The sequence below is a fragment of the Xenopus tropicalis genome, chromosome 2 (genome assembly GCF_000004195.4).
Source record: "Xenopus tropicalis strain Nigerian chromosome 2, UCB_Xtro_10.0, whole genome shotgun sequence".
Lineage (NCBI taxonomy): Eukaryota > Metazoa > Chordata > Amphibia > Anura > Pipidae > Xenopus > Xenopus tropicalis.
Genome location: NC_030678.2, coordinates 132,529,309 through 132,548,760, shown reverse-complemented (window position 1 = coordinate 132,548,760; position 19,452 = coordinate 132,529,309). Strand labels below are relative to the sequence as shown.

At 36.2% G+C, this 19,452-nt stretch overlaps 1 protein-coding gene across 3 annotated transcripts in view; it reads left to right on the top strand.

The window, feature by feature from the left end:
• vwa8 (von Willebrand factor A domain containing 8) overlaps positions 1-19,452 on the top strand; it is a 196,901-nt gene that overhangs the window by 82,302 nt on the left and 95,147 nt on the right. For all 3 annotated transcript variants that reach the window (XM_012957744.3, XM_031897124.1, XM_031897122.1), the window contains exons 16-22: positions 2,163-2,331; positions 2,677-2,754; positions 8,876-8,991; positions 9,964-10,070; positions 10,800-10,906; positions 13,478-13,549; positions 17,510-17,586. In XM_012957744.3, coding sequence (XP_012813198.2) covers positions 2,163-2,331; positions 2,677-2,754; positions 8,876-8,991; positions 9,964-10,070; positions 10,800-10,906; positions 13,478-13,549; positions 17,510-17,586 — 726 coding nt within the window. The remainder of the gene's footprint in view (positions 1-2,162; positions 2,332-2,676; positions 2,755-8,875; positions 8,992-9,963; positions 10,071-10,799; positions 10,907-13,477; positions 13,550-17,509; positions 17,587-19,452) is intronic.

Here is a 19,452-nt window from a genome sequence, read left to right as displayed (position 1 = left end):
TGTTGCAGAACTACTGTTGAATCTGTTAATTATAATCCATATTACCTCAGCAGTACTATTTACCAAACACTTAGTAATGTGGCCACATTAAGCACATACAGGATTCATATTACTACTTGGGCTGTACTGCTCTAATAGTATGCATAGGTTTGTGCTTTTCCCAAATAGCATGCTTCATAACTTAAAAATTATTTGTAAGGAATGGCTTGTTAGAATCTGTTTTTTTGTACTGCTATTTTTAGACAATTTATTCAGCGCCAAGATTTTGCTTGGCAGCATTTTTGTCATTTCTGTTGCAACATATGTTTTATGATAATACTGAAGTTTAAGAGAGCGTATGATGTTCCAGTTTACTGTTGCATAACCTAACATCAAAAATCAAGGTTCAGTAAGGACATATCAGTTCTTGTAAATGAACAGCTGGAGTCTGGACAAAAGAAAGGATAGCTGTAAAGGCCTTCTTATAAATATTACTCTTAAATTCTTTAGCAGCTGGAAATAGTTTTCATCACTCTGTGAAATTTAGAAGACTGGAAACATGCAGTACTTTACTAGTCTACTATCAGCATGTATTTTGTCAGTTTCTCTGTGTAAACAGCAAGGAACCCTAAAAATAAAAACACCATATATTCCATATCTGCATTATTACTAAAATAAGATACGGTATCTTTTATCAGACCAGATGTTGATTGGACAGTTTCGATTTTGCCATTGGATCATGGACCGTATTGGCTCATTGATGCATTCCCCAATTTAATGGCTTGCTTTCCCATCGTTGGGCCAAACAATCGGATTAGCCAAACATTGTGCACCCTAGGTCGCATTTTGAACAAAAGATCTGCTCATTTGCAGCGGTTCTTATAGTGTATGGCAAACGAATCTTATAGTGTATGGCCAACTCAATTCTGTGATGCATTTACTCCAAGATCACAGGCCTGCCTATCTTACTAATGAGATTGTATGATTCTATATTATCAGAGAACTGCTTGGAAGTGCATTGTGATAAAAAACCAAAAAAAGTACTTAGGAATTTCAGAGACACTTTGCTTTAGTCTGTTATTCTTTTACCCCAAAATATAAAAAAAATACGTTTGTCCAAATTCATTAAACTAAAGGTAAATCACAATAGCAACAATTATGTAACATACACTTTGCAGAAACAGTTTGGTATATAGCTACCTGAGGAAGTTTGGCCTTACCATAGTTGAACCATGGATGTGCAGTCGTTGCTTATGTAAAGACGCCTCCACTGACTCTTGCTTATCTGAGTTTAGCATAGCTGCAGTCATAGGAGGATCCTGTGGGACACTGTTGTAAACTTTTTAAGGGTGATGGCACATTGGCCAATTCTACATGTTTTGGAATCACCCACAATCATTTCTTTGTGAATGGCCTGCACCCACGCGTGATTTTTCTTGAAAATGCATTAGCCATGGTTTTGAATGGTAATTGCCTGACTTACAGATGACAGAATGCACAGAATTGCTTTGTGTGCCATTAAATTAATGGAAGGTGACAAAATCCCCCATTTAGCCCCAACCTCAGTTCTATGCCATTCTGGGTTATCTAGTCACCGCTACATAATAGACTTACTTAGGTCCTTTGGAACTGTTTTTTTTTTTACTTATAGTGGGCTCACCATGTTATGTTTAAATGTACTGCATCATTCTTTTCATTTCAGCTAGCTATTAATTTCAGAAATCATTCGTTTTTTTTTTTAGGAATGCTAAACTTCTATGATGTTGTAGTACTTTCATTCTATAAAATCTGGCATTTCTATTGAGTTTAGTTTTCCTTTAAATATGAAAAAAGTACTGTATATTTATTATTTTATTTTCACAGGGCATATTTTCCAGTGGCGTATTTCCCTTGGCAGAGAAAGACGAGCCTTTAAATTTGGTGTCCCATTAAATGGGTACCATGTAACATTGCTAATGTAGACAGTTCTTGAGCCTGTGCTCAAGTACTGTATGTGTTTTTGTGCCAGGTACCACCATTAATAATTGTTTCAGGCCACTCCTAAGTCAGTGTGAACCAGCGCAAGCCATCGCTGTTGCCTCTCCATTGGTGGATAAAATAACTTTTGTGCCATAAACTTTTTTGCTTACAAGATATATGTAAAATTTATGACATATAATCAACATTTTTTTGTTTTTCCTCAGATCTATATTTCCCATCCACCCATCTTTCAGAATAATTGCTCTGGCAGAACCTCCTGTGCTTGGTGGTAACTCTCAGCAGTGGTTGGGTCCTGAGCTTCTGACAATGTTTCTTTTTCATGAAATCAAGTCTTTAACTAAAAAAGAGGAGATTCAAATAATCACAGGAATGGTGAGAAACATTTTGAAAGATGTTGGATTTCTTCCTGTCATCAAAACAAGAACTAAAATTGTACAGTTACATTAAATAATGTATTGTCTTGTGTGGTGTGTAGTTTTCAGCTATTTTACCTAGAATGAAAAGAGAAAAGCTAGGAAACACTGTCTTATTAAATCCCCCTTGTTTTTGAAACAGGAGTTGGCAGAGTGTTTTTTTTTAGTGGAGGAATATCAGATGCCTACCATTTTATATTTTGGTAACTGTGACCAAAAAGTGCATTAAGTCAAGAGCCATATAGACAGTGTTTTGAGAGGAATATTACAATTATGTTAAAATATATATATTTATTTCAATCAGGTGCCAGGTGTTGCAAAGGAGGCAGTTGAACAGCTGCTTACTGTAACACACAAACTGCGAGACACAAAGGATCCTACGGTAAGTCCGCTAAAAAAAAATTGTAATCAAAAACATTCTTTTTGGGGACACGACTGACCAATGACATTGAGTTTTGGAGAACTGCTCTGTAGTGCATTTATAGCAAAAAGAAACCTGTGATGGTTTTCCAAGGAACTGAACTTGACTATATCCATTACAGCCCCTTCTACTTGTTTAACCAATGGCATTGTGAGCAGTACATCGTGGGAAGGACAAAAAAAATGCCTAGAAGTGATGAGCTTCAATCTGTTATGTGTTTACCTTAAAATAACAGGCCTGCCTGACAGACCAGTTATATTGTTACATTTAATAAGATCAGAGGAATACTTAGCAGCACATTGTAGCAAAGAAGAAAAAAAAATATGCAAATTTAAGTGTTTGTGAAGAAAAACTCCAATCCCTACTATAAGAGATATATCAGAATGCATTCATGATTATGGTATTCTTAAGGAAGTGGATCTTTAATGTAAACAGACCAATCTCTCTGTAGAAACATGATTTAACAAGCTACTCAGCACATGGAATGGTATTATGTCAGTCATAATAACTACACAGCTTGAAACTGTATTTATAATTAACAGGTTCAAATCAAATGTCAGATCAAATATGGATAATGCATGGCTTAGCTGCTCCTGCCTATGTTTCTAAACATAGAAATGGCTTAAGATGTTTGACAGTAAAAAACTTGAAATAACAATAACACACATCCCTGTTGCAAATTTTGCAGTCATGCCATTAAACCTCACTTTCCAGTAGTATGATAATAGAGACAGCAGCTGCTTGAGAACTCAAGTGGCCCCTAGCTGAAGACAATTACAACATGTATATACATTTTCATTTTAAAAAAAAAAATAAAATAAAGCATCGCTGTCCATTAGTGCCAATTTTTTTCTCCAGGCATAAATTCACGATAAAATTCCATGTTTTGCCCACAGAGAATTTTTTTCTCAAAACCGCAAAAAATGCAAAAAGCACAAAAAAAGGTGCCCATTCACTTGAATGCATTTGGAGTGAGAAAAAACTTCTAACTGACAGAAAGAAACACCCATTAATTTTAATGAATTTGAAGTAAGAAAAAACTCCCAATTGACTTCAGTGCATTTGGCATAAAAAAAATGTGAGAAAAAAACACCCATTAACCAATGTGTTTTGCGTGGAAAAAAAACTATGCAAATGATGCCTTTTGACTTCAATGCATTTCAATAGTTTTTCACAGTGTTTCCATAGTTTTGTGAAACTTTTGGCAAAAAAGGACAGATTCATTCATCACTACTGTATATTAAAACAATATGATAATAGGACAGACAGGAATCAGTACAGTGGTAGACTATAGATATATACATATATATATTTTCAAGATTAAGTGCTATGTGGTAATAGAAAGAGGAGGGAGGTCCCTGTCCTATACAGTTTACATGCTACATGCGATACAGTAGCACTACCTAACAATGTGCATAAGGTAATATAGATATTTAAAAATGTAAATACAGTCACTCACATGTATACAGGGCTGCATGTGATTTTACACCGTTTTTTTGTGTTTATGTCCCATCCTGTTTCTTCTAAGCTGTATCTTCTGGCGATGAGGTTTCTTCTCATGCCCTTCTAGCAAGGTCAGACTCAATTTATGTGTCTATGTTTGAGATTTTTGTTTAGAATGACTACCAGTACTTCTCCTACTCATATTTTTATTAAATACAGTGGAGGAAATAATTATTTGACCCCTCACTGATTTTGTAAGTTTGTCCAATGACAAAGAAATGAAAAGTCTCAGAACAGTATCATTTCAATGGTAGGTTTATTTTAACAGTGGCAGATAGCACATCAAAAGGAAAATCGAAAAAATAACTTTAAATAAAAGATAGCAACTGATTTGCATTTCATTGAGTGAAATAAGTTTTTGAACCCTCTAACAAAAAAAGACTTAATACTTAGTGGAAAAACCCTTGTTTGCAAGCACAGAGGTCAAACGTTTCTTGTAATTGATGACCAAGTTTGCGCACATTTTAGGAGGAATGTTGATCCACTCCTCTTTGCAGATCATCTCTAAATCCCTAAGGTTTCGAGGCTGTCTCTGTGCAACTCTGAGCTTGAGCTCCCTCCATAGGTTTTTTATTGGATTAAGGTCCGGAGACTGACTAGGCCACTCCATGACCTTAATGTGCTTCTTCTTGAGCCACTCCTTTGTTGCCTTTGCTGTATGTTTTGGGTCATTGTCGTGCTGGAACACCCATCCACGACCCATTTTCAGTTTCCTGGCAGAGGGGAGGAGGTTGTCGTTCAGGATTTCACGATACATGGCTCCGTCCATTTTCCTGTTAATGCGAATAAGTTGTCCTGTGCCCTTAGCAGAAAAACACCCCCAAAGCAAAATGTTTCCACCCCCATGCTTGACGGTGGGGACGGTGTTTTGGGGGTCATAGGCAGCATTTTTCTTCCTCCAAACACAGCGAGTTGAGTTAATGCCAAAGAGCTTTATTTTGGTCTCATCAGACCACAGCACCTTCTCCCAGTCACTCACAGAATCATTCAGGTGTTCATTGGCAAACTTCAGACGGGCCTGCACATGTGCCTTCTTGAGCAGGGGGACCTTGCAAGCCCTGCAGGATTTTAATCCATTGCGGTGTAATGTGTTTCCAATGGTTTTCTTGGTGACTGTGGTCAATGAAATGCAAATCAGTTGCTATCTTTTATTTAAAGTTATTTGATGTGCTATCTGCCACTGTTAAAATAAACCTACCATTGAAATGATACTGTTCTGAGACTTTTCATTTCTTTGTCATTGGACAAACTTACAAAATCAGTGAGGGGTCAAATAATTATTTCCTCCACTGTATATGCCATTGGGGATTTAAAGATTCTGTTATTGTGGATCCCCAAGGGTGCAAAGACAAGGTCCTGTATTGCCTGTACTAGAAAGCTATCAAGCAGGAGGAGAGGTCCTCAGTGGACTGCTCAAGCAGTTCTAGAATAAGGTGCTGTCAGGCATGGGCAACTCCCCCCTATTCTACACTCCACCTTATCAGTATGGAAGCAGACTAAAACATCTGGGCATATGTGATGTTTCTATCTTTAACTGATGCCTTGCCACATATTCTTATACTTATGTCCAAGCTGACATATGTGTAGTGCAACCGTTTCCCTATACTTCTGTTATTTGCCCATGGTTTGATTACTTGTTGACTACTATATAACTGACCCTTTGTTTTGCCTTTGTATGAATTTATTTACAAAAACAGGATTAACGTGATTTACAGTAATTAAGGCAAAACACTGTTCTGAAAACTAATAAATCAACCCCTTGGTCTCGACTTTGGTTGCTATTAAATGTTTTTGCTCTGCTTCCTAAAACTTGTTGGCTTCCTGTGCGTACAGCTGCAGAAAGCCTGGGGCCCCAAAAGGGCATCTGTGAACACCAGTGCCTGCAAGTAGCACCTCTGATCCCTGAGGCCCTTATCTACACAATTGTTACACTTTATAAGGAATATATATTTTCCTTCTTTCCTCTAACTTTATCTTTTGATTTAGCCTTGTCTGTTTGTTTGTCCCATTCTTTTTTTGCCTCTCACCTTTTTCATAATTCTTAATAATTTTTTTTCAGTAATCATCTTATCCCATGACTTCCATCCATTTGCATAAATTCTTTCCATATTTAAGGGGTCATTTACTTACCACAAGTGTGAAAAGTTAACATTTAAATGCAGTAGTCATGTTTTTGACCCTTAATACACCCTTTTCTTCATAATTCCATTTTCATTGCATTTGCAAGTCATACGTGGTGCAGTTTCAACAAAATTGTGTCCACATCAACACAAATTTAACACAGTTGGGCTAAAATGACATGTGTCATTTTTTTGGAACTTATTTTAATGGCTAAATGACCACACCGAGGGCAATTTGGCCACTAGTAAATTGAGAAATAGCTATGAAAATTGGATCACACTATGAGAAGTGCAAAGTTTTGCCCTGAAACTACTGGGTCAGTCATTGATGTCCATTATATTCTGAGAGAGATAACTCTATATATAGAGAGATCACTAACTAAAACAATTCCATTTTGACAAATCAACAACCCGTGCTGTCTTATAAATCCAAACAATGAGTTTGTGGAGGTTCTATTTTTCAGTCAGAACATCTGCCTTGCTTGTGAGTGTAGGATACATACTGGTCACAGCTGCCCATTTCTTTTAGTCTTTTGCAATATGTTCTTGCGAATACCTCATTATTTCTTTTTGTTTTCTGAATTTAAATCCTGGTCAGGAATTCATCTTATACAAAAAAGGAGAAATAGTTGTGCAGAAAGCGTGCAGACATATGTAGATAATTAGAAACAGATAAATGTGAGCTATAAAATGAAATGGTCTTGCAAAATAGATTTTGAAGTCAAAGCTATCTGTGCTTAGTTGTTTCTGACTTATTTTTAGAAATTTTAAAATAGAACATGTGGAAAAAAAACTTTCTTTTTAATTTGTTGTCCCACATTTCCAATCATGGGCCTCTAGCTCTCACTAGGTTTTAACCATGACATCCTTTATTTTTATTTTTTTTTAGAACACCTGGCTCTATCTATAAGGCACTGCACTACTAAATGGATTCTACCAATAGGATAGATAGGATTTCTATATCTGTATAGGATATTGGATTCTACCAATGTTTTAGCTTTTTTTTGTGTAATGGAAATTTTTAATCTAGATCCCATTAAAGTACTGTGTAGTAATATAGAAGGGTGTTTTTATTGCTTCCCTATTGCACAGTATATTCATCGCAACAGATGTAATTCTAGCTATTAAGATTTGTATGAATTCTGAGTTTAGCTAAAGTAGGTATAATCAACTTTTAAAAACAAATAGTGATAAACAGTGATATATATAGCCACACTAACCCCTACCATCTCTGACATCATTGTAGGGGCAGACACATCTATATAAATCATCACAAAACACAGATGTTGGGGGCTGAGACAGTGCTGGGGAAGTCGCTGGTGCTGGGCTGGTGGCAAGTTAGGCCCACCCTTGACCTGCAAGATTTAAAAAGAAAGTTTCTTAGAATTAAAATGAAGTAAACTGATATATTGACAGCACTTTTTCAACACAGTATGCAGAATAAAATATTATAAATTACAACATGTAAAGAATTTAATGTTTATAAAGGAAAACCAATGCCACATTTTATATAATTTTACACCAGCCTAAACATTTGGCATCCATATAGCAGCAATGATTCAGACTTTGAATATTGTCAAAGGTGCTCCTCATCTTGAGTTTTGTTAGAAGTGTCAGTGACACTCACATGCTCATTATGCTCTGGGCAGCTGCTGAGAAGATAAGCTTAGGGTTTTGTCGCAAATTATCAAACAGAAAATAAGGTTTGTCTGTCTTATAGGCTGATGCAACAGGACTGATTAAATTCTGATCCTAATTGCACACGTTTCAGAGCTATCATGTAATAATGATCTGTATTATTATTTACTAATTAGCCTTAAATGTATACAGTATATGGTGAGTTGGTCCCTAAGCTCAGGTAACTGACAGCAGCACAGAGCATGTGCAGGGAATCAGCAGAAAAGAAAATGGGGAGCTACTGGGGCATCTTTGGAGGCACAGATCTTCCCTGCTAAAGGGCTGTGGTTGCCATGGGCATGTACACAAACCCAAAACATAATGTGCAATATTTGTGCCCTGCTTCTTCAGTTAAGCTTTAGTTCTCCTTTAAATATCTACAATGTTGCATCAATTCTGCCTATTTGAGTGTATTATTTATTGCAGTAGATGGAACAAAGAACATGTTATGCATAAATAATATAATTAAGTTAGCAGAAAACACAAATGAGCAGAGATCAAAGGTAAATAAATGTTTACAACAAAAGGGTCTATGTGAACTTCAATGAAGGTTTTTGAAAAATGAGTAACTACATCTGAGTTAAAAGGGATGGCAGCAGGTGGATGAACAGGGAAAACATTCTCTTCATAGCAGCTTGACTGAAGTTATTTCTTACTGAAGTAATAAATAGCATAGTAAACACTGAGATATTGCTGTTGCCTGACACTTTTTGAGGCTTTGGTTATTTTTTATGTAGAAATTTTTGTGTTTTTTTTCTCTTTGCTATGTTCTTCTCTGACAGGCACAGTCCTTGGCTTCATCTTTATCAACAAGGCAATTACTTCGAATCTGCCGTCGTCTGTCTCAGTACCCAGAAGAAGGTCTTTATCATGCTGCAAATAAGGCCTGCCTTTCAAGGTATAAATACGGACAAAACTCTAGAAATCACATAAGATTATTTTGGGCAAACATCCTCATGTTACTGTTTGTCTGGGTTCATACTTGCAATTAAAAATGTAGTTGTGATTTTTGCTTATGATGGAAAGTAGTAGGGTTAGGCTTATGCCACATGTGTTTATCTCTCTAAATGCAGGCAGACAAATAGGCAGTACACCTACACCTATTACATATGAGGGTAAGTTTTAGAACTGTGATAAGCTGCAAGAAGCTTACCTGAAAGAAAACTTACGTATACTTCTACAATAGTACATTTTCCAGTTTTGTCCAGCTTTGGCTGGCTGCGAAAGCAACGATTTGCCCCCATTTACATCATCTCTCATGGTAGTCAAACCTTCCTCTTCACCTCTGGTCTGCATCACATCATATTCTCATGCCTCTACACTCCGCCCCCCCACTGCTTGGGAGGTATGTACCTTACCATTGGCCCATCACAGGTTAAATGTGCCTGATTAAAGGAGAACTAGGTGTCCCTATTGGAAAACCTGAGATAAAATTGCAGAGCAGCACAGCAGAGTTCCCCGGTTCCATCTTCTGCCCATTTTCATCTACTTCCGGTCTTTTCAGCAACACTGAGCCTGCAGGAGCATGCACAGTTGGGGCTAGTCAGGAATCAGCTTCAACTGCGCATGCTCCTGTAGGTTCTGTGTGGGCGAAGAGACCCAAAGAGGATGAGAATGGACAGGAGATGGCACCAGGGAACTTTACTGCACTGCTCTGCATTTTATCTCATGATTTCAAATATGGGCACTTTTCTGTGTAATCAACTGTAAAGGTTTGAAGATGGAGGGCAGTTGAGGGGGGCTTTTGTGCCAAGGGGGGTTTAGTTCTCCTTTACAGGTATACAGAATTTGTTTTTAGCTTTTCTTTCTCATAGCTTTAATATTAAACAGAAAACATGCCATAACATTTTATTCTTTATTTTTTTTGTAGATTTTTACCAAATTTGGCTAGATCAACTCTGCACAAAAATCTGGCTGATTCTGGTGTAGAGGAAAACATTATGGATTTGGAAAGGATACAAGAAAAAGATTACAGCTGTAAGATATTTTTTTTTTAATTTTTGTATGCAAATTTTACCCACTAGAATTCTTAAAAACCTCTCTAGTACCTTCTAATGTACAGGCATGTGACCCGTTATCCAGAATGCTTGGGACCTGGGGTTCTCTCGATAGAATTCTTTCCATAATTCGGATCTCCTACCTTAAGTCTGCTAATAAAATTATTTAAACGGTAATTAAATCCAATAGAATTGTTTTGGCTCCAGTAAGGATTACTTGTATCTTAGTTGGAATCAAGTACAAGGTACTTTAGTTTTATTATAAGAGAGGAAAAGGAAACAATTTTTAAAAATGTGAATTATTTTATCAAAATGGAGTCTATGGAAGGTAGCCTTACTGTAATTCAGAACTTTCTGGATAAGGGGTCCAATACCTATATGTGTGCATGTATATGTTATTTTCTCTACTTTGGCGTTCATATTAAACTAGAACAACACCTCTGTCTATGATTGTATTCTGTATTTTTGAAGAATACCTCAGCCATATACGTATATATGGCAGTTCTTATATGCATAAATAAACAACCAGTTGACACAATTAGCTACTTCATCCTACATATCATACAAAAAAACTGAAGAAATCTACTTATTAACAGTGCATATATTTCATTTTAAATAGGAAATTGGGATTTAGAGGTTTATAAGATAATATACATATATTATAATATAACATTGTTACATTGTTATTTCATTGGAATATTTTGTTTAGGTGAAATAAATTCTGGTATACTGAGGCTTGGTAACATCACTGTGCCAGTACATAACCCAAATGAAAAGATGAAAGTTCCTGATGTCCTATTTTATGAAAACAAGCAGGTAAGTACTGTAACAACAGACATTTCACTCAACAACTCAATGCTATTATTTTACTCAATTAGCTCATCAAATAAAATAATTTATTTGACTTGCTAAATCATTGTGATATGACTAAGGCAAACTGAAGGAAGTCAGTCTCTCTGCTCATGGAACTTGCTAAAAAGACTTGCCTCAGAATGCTAATATCTGAATTTATTGGTCAAGTAACACCTGTGTATGCCTAAAAAGTGAATTTTAATAGCTCTAAAAATACGTTTTTCAATAAATCTGTTTTTGGAAAATATTTTATTGATTGCTTAGTAAGAGTTCTTGATATGTTACATGTTTTATCAGCGTACCTCTCAGACAAGCATTATTTTCCTCCTGCAAATTACTCAGGTATGCTGTTTTGCAGTTGGACATTCCAAATGCTTTATGTAAGCTGCATCCTATTTTTTAGGAGAGTAGCACACCATAAAATAATTCTTCAAAATAGGTGTCCATTGCAAATTATATTACGTGTGAATATCCATAAATACATAAATAACCAAGTACACAGTTTTATAAAAAGAAAACAGGCTTGCTAGCTTTTTCTTTCATATAAAACTTCCCCTAACGACAGCTGAGACAATTCTTAGTGTTTGGTCTTGTCAGCTTTTCCTTGGAAACTCTGCAGAGATACATCTCCACAAAGATTCTATGCACTATTAAACTAAACCTCTTTTGAATGTAAAAGAACTATAGTTATATTCAAGAAAATGTCATGAGGGAGCAGATAAACCTGCATAGTTAAATATTGTTAGGATCTTTGTTTAAGAATAATAACTAAATAGAAGTTGCTGGTGTTTCAGTTTAGGTGAATCATTTTCATTTTGATGTTACTAGGCCTTGCAGGTACTTCTCGCCCAGATGTGTCTAGAGCCTGTTGTGATCTTTCAGTGACATCCTGTGATATGGCACATTAAATGCCCAATCACTGACATCATAATGACCACAGATACCAAGGCCATTTTAAAGTTGGCCATTCAAGTAAGACATAGTCAGGGCAGTGATTGTATGTAAAAAAGAAAAACAAACCTTTGCAGAATCTCATTAGATATGTTTCTTTGAGCATTTAATTAGAAGGACAAAATAGGGCAAGAATTTTGGTTGGCAGAAATAGGATATTTTGCTCAAATTCAGTCGATAATTTATTTATTATTGTAAGTGGGGCTTAGTCATTTATAGAGAGGATAGCTGTGTTTATTATGTGTGCTGACAAGTATTATTTTTCTTAGGACTTTGGCTGACCTACTTCCACATGACCTGTTTCCTCCTTTTTCACTGGAAGCATCAGTCGTTTGGAGGGGGTGGAAAAAGAGAGAAAAACTGTGTACCAAGTCATTGCATTTTGTGCATCAATCACATACTGACTCTTGTTTCAGAATATGTGTGTATGCAGCTTAGCCCACTAATTTGTTTATCTGAGCGTGATATTGTCCTCAAGGTAACAAAATGATCTGAAGGGAAGGAGAAGTGGGTCAGCACACATTTAACAGACAGAGTTGTTGAAATGTCTTACTTGTAATTAGTGGAAAGGTTCAGCCAACAAGACCAGCAGAAAAAGGAAAGCTCTCATTTTGCCATTTCACCATCTAGATTAAGTTTTAATTTTTAGTCTTTATTAAAGAGTTGTAATTTTCGTGATGTCTTTTAACAGCTCATTTGATCACCCAGTCCCTTTAGTGTAGATATACAGAGATACAACATTGTAGAAGGGAAAGAAAGCATGAAGAAATGTGGGCAAAAACAGTCAGGTAATAGGCTAAGGTGCCAACCAGAGGATTTGACAAAAAAAAAAAAAAAAATCCACATATTCTAACGAGAGATACTGTATATAGCATCACTACCCTAACAAAGTTTAGAATAAACATTGGATACTCCTGAGTTCTTCAGGTACATGCATTGCTGAACAGAAGTGGGGAACCAGGCTTAATTAAAATGTACTGCAACTGATAAATGGCAGCTCTCATATTCAAATCTGAATTTCTAAACGCTACTAAATTTTAAGTAGTTTGAAGGGTCGGTTCATATCTTATTCCCATGTCATTGAATTTTATTGATTTTGATTCATTTAAATACCTATGATCGGACCAGACACTAACAGTCCTGGCAACTTCAGATGGCTCTATTTTCTCATGATCTTTTGTAATCATAAATGGTACTTTAGTTATTCTTTCTTCCTTTGCTAGGAGGAATGAGGAACTTGTCGGACAGAAAAGTTGAGTTTGAATATTATATATGCATGCACATAAGAAGATATTATTTTCTTTATATTAAAGTGCAACACTAGTCTGTCAAATACAGCTTGTTGTTACAGTTTTTTGTGTTGCACTATATGAATAATAAACTCCATTCTGCCTTAAACAAAGCTTTGGCAGAGTGAAGGGATCTCTTACCATATACAGCTCATTATATGTCTGATCAAAGGCAAAGGCAAAAGTCACAAACAATACAACATAGTCATGATTATGCATTATGGTACAGTGTTAATATGTAGTACAGTAATCATTATAAGACATCTTATCAGAGCTCCGTTTTGTCATTTTATAGCATATGATGGTAATGGAGGACATGCTGAAGGATTTTCTACTAGGAGAACATCTGTTGCTGGTGGGAAATCAGGTGAGCTGTTCAGTGGAAACTATAATGGCATGTATTAATGTGACCAGCAGCCAGTCATAGTTTTACTCTCAGTGGGAATTGTGTAACATGGACTTGTATGTGTCCTTTGGATGTCTTAGACCTAATATAAAGATACATTTAGTGCCCAGCTAGCTAAAGCCACTTGCTACTGACATCTAAAGGTCCCCATACACCTTCAGATCCGCTCGTTTGGTGATGTCGCCAAGCAAGCGGATTTTCTCCCGATATCCCCCAAGTACGGGTGGATGATATCGGGAGAATCCAGGCTAATTCGATCGTTTGACCCTGGGGCGAAACGATCAAATTGTAACGACGGGTATAGGCAAAGTCGGTTCGGGGACCGCATCAACGAGCCGATGTGGTCCCCGATCCAACTAGATTTTTTAACTGATTTCAGGCCAGATATCAGTCGGGCAGGCCGTTGGTAGTGCCCATACACGGGCCGTGTATGGGGAACTTAAAGCTGTAAAATACAGCTGGTAAGGTGGTCTAACTCATTAAAAATAAATATTGATAAATAATAAACAGAACGACTCTATAATATGCATTAAAGGGGTGGTTCACCTTTAAGTTAACTTATGTTATAGAATGGCCAATTCCAAGCAACTTTTTAATCATCTTCATTATTTATTTGTTATCGTTTTTTAATTATTTGCCTTCATCTTCTAACTATTTGCAGCTTTCAAATGGGGGTCACTGACTTCAGCAGCCAAAAAGCTATTGCTCTGTGAGGCTACAGTTTTGTTATTGTTACTTTATTTAGCATAGTTTTCTATTCAGGTCCTCTCCTATAAATATATCAGTCTCTCATTCAAACCACTCCCTGGTTGCTAAGGTAATTTGGACCCTAGCAACCAAACTGAAGAGATAATAATAATATAATTAAAAAACTATTATACTAATATTATTACTAATATTACTCTCCACATCATACAGAAAGTTTACCCAAAGGTGAATAACCCCTTTAACAAAGATACAATGGAGTACATGTGTTACTGAGCACTGTGCAGCTGGACATGTGAAAGTTTGCAATTTTTGGAGCATACAACTTTGTGGGCTAATTAACTACCTCTGTAGCAGTCATCCTGGTACACAAGCTTTACAAGCATTTAAATTCCTGAGTTACATTGTTCTAAATCTTCAAATAAATATTTAAACACTTTTAAAACTTCTGTGCCCTGACAAATGCTGCAGAGAATTTCAACATATGGATGTTGTTTCCCCCCTACAGGAAAAGTACCAAGTCATCTGTTTGCTAATAAACATCATACCATATCGTCACTTCTAAAGTTAAGACATAAGGGTGATTCAAAACCAAGTGGGGTCACATTGTCTCGTCATTAGGGTTCAGTTTATTAGACTCCTCTTATTGGGTACCCCAAGACCACATTATGTTCCACTATACTACAATTCAGAGATGGTAGATGAAGAGGACTATGTAACTGGATGTTGTAATAATAATAATAATAGGGCTAAATAGGGACATATGTGTAAAGTGCAAAGTCATGTTCAGAACACTATGGTTTTTGCACTGGTTTCCTTGTCAACCATGGAATAAATGCCAAGCTGCCAAAGGTGCAACTCTTTCTTAGTATGTAGTCCTACCCATGCTTAGCAGAGCAACACACTGTAAGGGGCCTTGAATGCTACTATACTTGTTCAGGCCATAAATTTAAGTACAGGGCTCCTCATCAGTACTGCACTCTGGGACTTGTGCTGTATATTCTAACTGGTGCACAGCAACACCAATCATGACCAGGGAGGCAAGTGCTAAGTGTATGGGCTCTAAGGGGTGTTCCTCTTAGCATTCCAGCATTTTTTTTGTTGTTAGCAAATGAACCTTAATGATAAATATTGGGTATAAAGGTATAGTTGTGAGAAAAAAAGATCCATTCTCATAGGGGCCCATTCATTAAAGTACGAATTTCAGATTGTTAAAAGTACGATTGGAAAAAATTTGGAGTAACCACAATAATTTCTGACATTCGAAAATGTCACAAAAATTCATTTCTTGGACATACGAAAATATTGTAACCCGAAATCCGAAAGTTATGAAATTTTTTTATCTGAACGATTGTAAAGGGCGCGAAAACCTTTCTGACTTTCTGCAGCTCCAACCTGGCCAAAATATAGTCACGATACCAAAGCTTGAATGAATAACGAGTATGACTTTTTTGTGGAATAACGAATGTATCATGAAAAAGTCGTACTATTTTAACGATATTATCCATAACAGTACGAAAAGTTCTAAACTTAACAAAAAATACGAATTTTTCACAATCGTGGTCATCGTGCTTTAATGAATGGGCCCCATAATGAATTATCTGCTTAAATAAAGGCTAGAGAGGTTCAAATAGAGAAGAAGCTAGGCAGTAATGTAAACAGTTATTGTTTACTATTATTTTGGGAGTGTATCCTGTTGCCACAAAGTACTTATTGTTGGTAAAATAGTTTTTAAAGCAATTTTTTTTCATAATTAACAAAATATATTGTGTTGTAAAAACGGTATCCCAATGGAAAATTATAAAATAGAACTAAGTATTTTGGTTAATGAAGCTTATATAACCATCTGTTTGATTTGACTGTGGGTTACTTGCTGAAAACATAAAAATCTTGCCAAGCATGCTATTCCTCTTATGAATGCTTGCTTCGAAGAGCATGTTGTATATACCAACAGATTTTCTTTTCTTGTCTATGATGCTTGCCATATGCTATGGCAAATGTTGACCACTTGCCTTTTATTGTTTCCTCTACTGATAAATGCCCACAAGACTACATTTTATCGAACCTTACTGCACTGTTATACTGCATTTTTAAACTTTTTAATATTCCAGCTAGTTATATTGCTTCACACATGTAAATAAGTGTAATAATTTGTACCACCATAGTATAGCGTAGCATTGTGAAGTTAGTTACTAGTTTGGAAATGACTGAAATAGAAATAACACCAGAAAACCTGACAATAGCAAGTGTTTTCTTTGATGCTGGTTGGAGTTCTGAGTTGTCAAGATTACCCAGAGGTTTACAATAGGGGACTCTATTTCCAGAGTGTGTTGTGTGGTCATTCTCTTTGCACTGTCCGTATGTGTCATCCTAAGTCATTTTAGAAATCAAGATATCCTGTGATTGTTACGCCTAATAGGCAACACCGCTATTGCATGCTTGAACAACATGGTGCACACAGCTGCCTTTGGCCCTCTGAATTCAGAAGCATCTGGTCCAAATTATTTGTCATCTACCTGCCCCAACAGTTTATTCTATGACAAATTCATGTGCAGGCACTTTTTCCTCTTGCATCTGTTAGTTTAGATTTAATGCCATGACCGAAGCAGTGGACTGGACTAAAACACTCATGGCAGTGCACATGGAGAGATGCGTGGTGGTTTTAAAACTTAATTATTTAGTGAAATACAGCAAAAATGCTTGTGCTGTATCAAATATTTAAAGTAGCTTTCAGTTCTTTTGAAAACTGAAAGGCAGACTGGAGAGAAACTTTGAGCTGCTTGTTTTTGGTTGAACATTCGCTGTATTTCATGTGTGTAATTTTAATACATTCATTCGAAAGTAGGCTAAAGTGTACTGAAGCTATGACAGTATTTTCCCATCTGTAATATGGACATATCCGCATTTAGCCAGCTATAGCCCTACATTTCCTTGAAGTGGCAAAATAAAACTTAAAATCATAGAAAACATGGTTCTTGGAGCTTTTATGGGACTCATGTCAGAAAGGTCTAATATTTAGTTACTTAACCAGTTAATTAAATTAGTGTTATTTATAATGTTTATTTATTATATTTGCATTTTTTTAGTAAGAGAAATATGTTTCACTCTCTTTCAGTTGTATGATTCTAGCTTTCAGTATAGCAAAAAAACTTAAGCTATACAATTTTAAAAATGTTTGCATTTCTATACAAAATCTTATATATTTTTCATCAACAGGGTGTGGGTAAAAATAAGATTGTTGATCGATTTCTACATTTATTAAACAGACCACGAGAATATTTACAGCTGCATAGGTAAGTCCAATCCAATGAATTCTTCATATTTTACAGTATTGTAAAGTGTTTATTAAAAAAACTCATATACATTGCTACTTTTATAAGTGTCTGCTGAAAGCATTCAGACTAGCTGAAGCACAGTAGGCGGAAAGTGGGGTGCAAATGTCTTCCCTCTGTTTTCCAGCTTCTTCAGCCAGAGTGCTCCTATGAGCTCTTTTTGAGCTTCTACCTTTGGTCCTTGGTCCTTTGTTTTTTATCTTGTTTATTAATGACCTGCAGGTGGGCATAGAAAGTTCTGTTTCTATTTTTGCTCATGATACTAAATTATGCAAAACTATAATTTCGATGCAGGATGCTGCCACTTTGCAGAGCAATTTGACAAAATTAGAAATCTGGGCAGCAAAATGGAAAATGAGGTTCAATGTTGTGAAGTGCAAAGTTTTGCACTTTGGTAGAGAAAATATAATGCAAGTTATACACTAAATGGCAGGGTTTTGGGGGATCCTTAATTGAGAAAGATCTGGGGATTTTTGTTGAAAACAAGTTGTTTAATTCCAGGCAGTGTTATTCAGTGGCAAATGAAGTGCTGTCTTGCATAAAAAAGGGCATTGACTCAAGTAAAGAAAGCTAAACTTTGCCTCTTTATAGGTCTCTGGTAAGGCCTCACCTTGAGTATGCAGTGCAGTTTTGGGCTTCCGGTTTATGAGCTGGAGAAAGTGCAGAGACTATGCATAACTAGTGCATAACTATGAAACAGCCAGAAATATACAGAGACACAAGTGCACAGATATATTGAGGAACAGAGAATTAAAGGGCATTGAAGGACTATCAGAGCCAGGCCAAATAGTATTTGTGCTCAAAGCACTACTTGACTGGTGACTCCCCCACTAAATGCCCTGTCCCTTGTTCTGAGTCTAACCTCTCCCCCTGTGCATACTGGCAGCAGAAGCAGGTGAAAGGTAAGTCCCTCGGGTTCTAGCACCCCCACCATTGTGCCCTAGGCAAAAGCCACTTCTGCCTACCCCTAGTTCTGGCCCTGTCATTTTGGTTATGGGTGCCTTGTCCTCGCTATGATTCTGCAACTCATACAATGTGTATATTCTGAATCTATTTGCTTGTTTTGCTTTTATTTTCATTTTTGTTGTTTGAATGTAACATCACTTGAATTCACAATCTACTTGGCTGTGACATATTCCCACACAGCCCTTTATGCCTGTAGCAATGTTTATTCTGTTATTGTCATTTTGTCTGTAATTCCCTAAATATGGATTTTCATTACATGTGTAAAGCTTTATTTACTTGATATTATTAAAGCTCTTTCACAGGCTGCACATTCTAATAACATCACAGATCTAGAATACAATTTAGGCTTACCAAAATCCAGACTGAAATGGCATCCAGTGAACTGGAGAGAACACGCAAAGAAAACCGCTTAAGTGACTTAATACTTCTTGTGCTGATCACTGAGTTCATAATGCTTTGTTTGTTAATTAAACTTCCCAGTACTTTTTTTATAGAAGGAACAGGACTTTTTAAGAACCTTAACATCAATAATTGATGTTTTGTCTGAATTGTAACCATGGTGATCTGTATCAGTTTTCCAAGCTGATATTCTGACATAACATTATGTGAAATTTCCTTTTTCATTTTAGTAACAGCTTTTTGCAGTATTTTATAGGGCTTATGCAAACATACAAAACAAACTAATATTTATTTCCCCCTTATCTAAATATAAATATATACATATATAAGTCCAAAAGTAAGCAGGTGCACACCAGAATCCTTTAAAGATAAAAAAATATTTTTATTTAATCATGCCATTAAAAAACCAGGCCAACCTTTTGGTCTCCACCTAAGACCTTTATCATGATAAAGACCGACCAT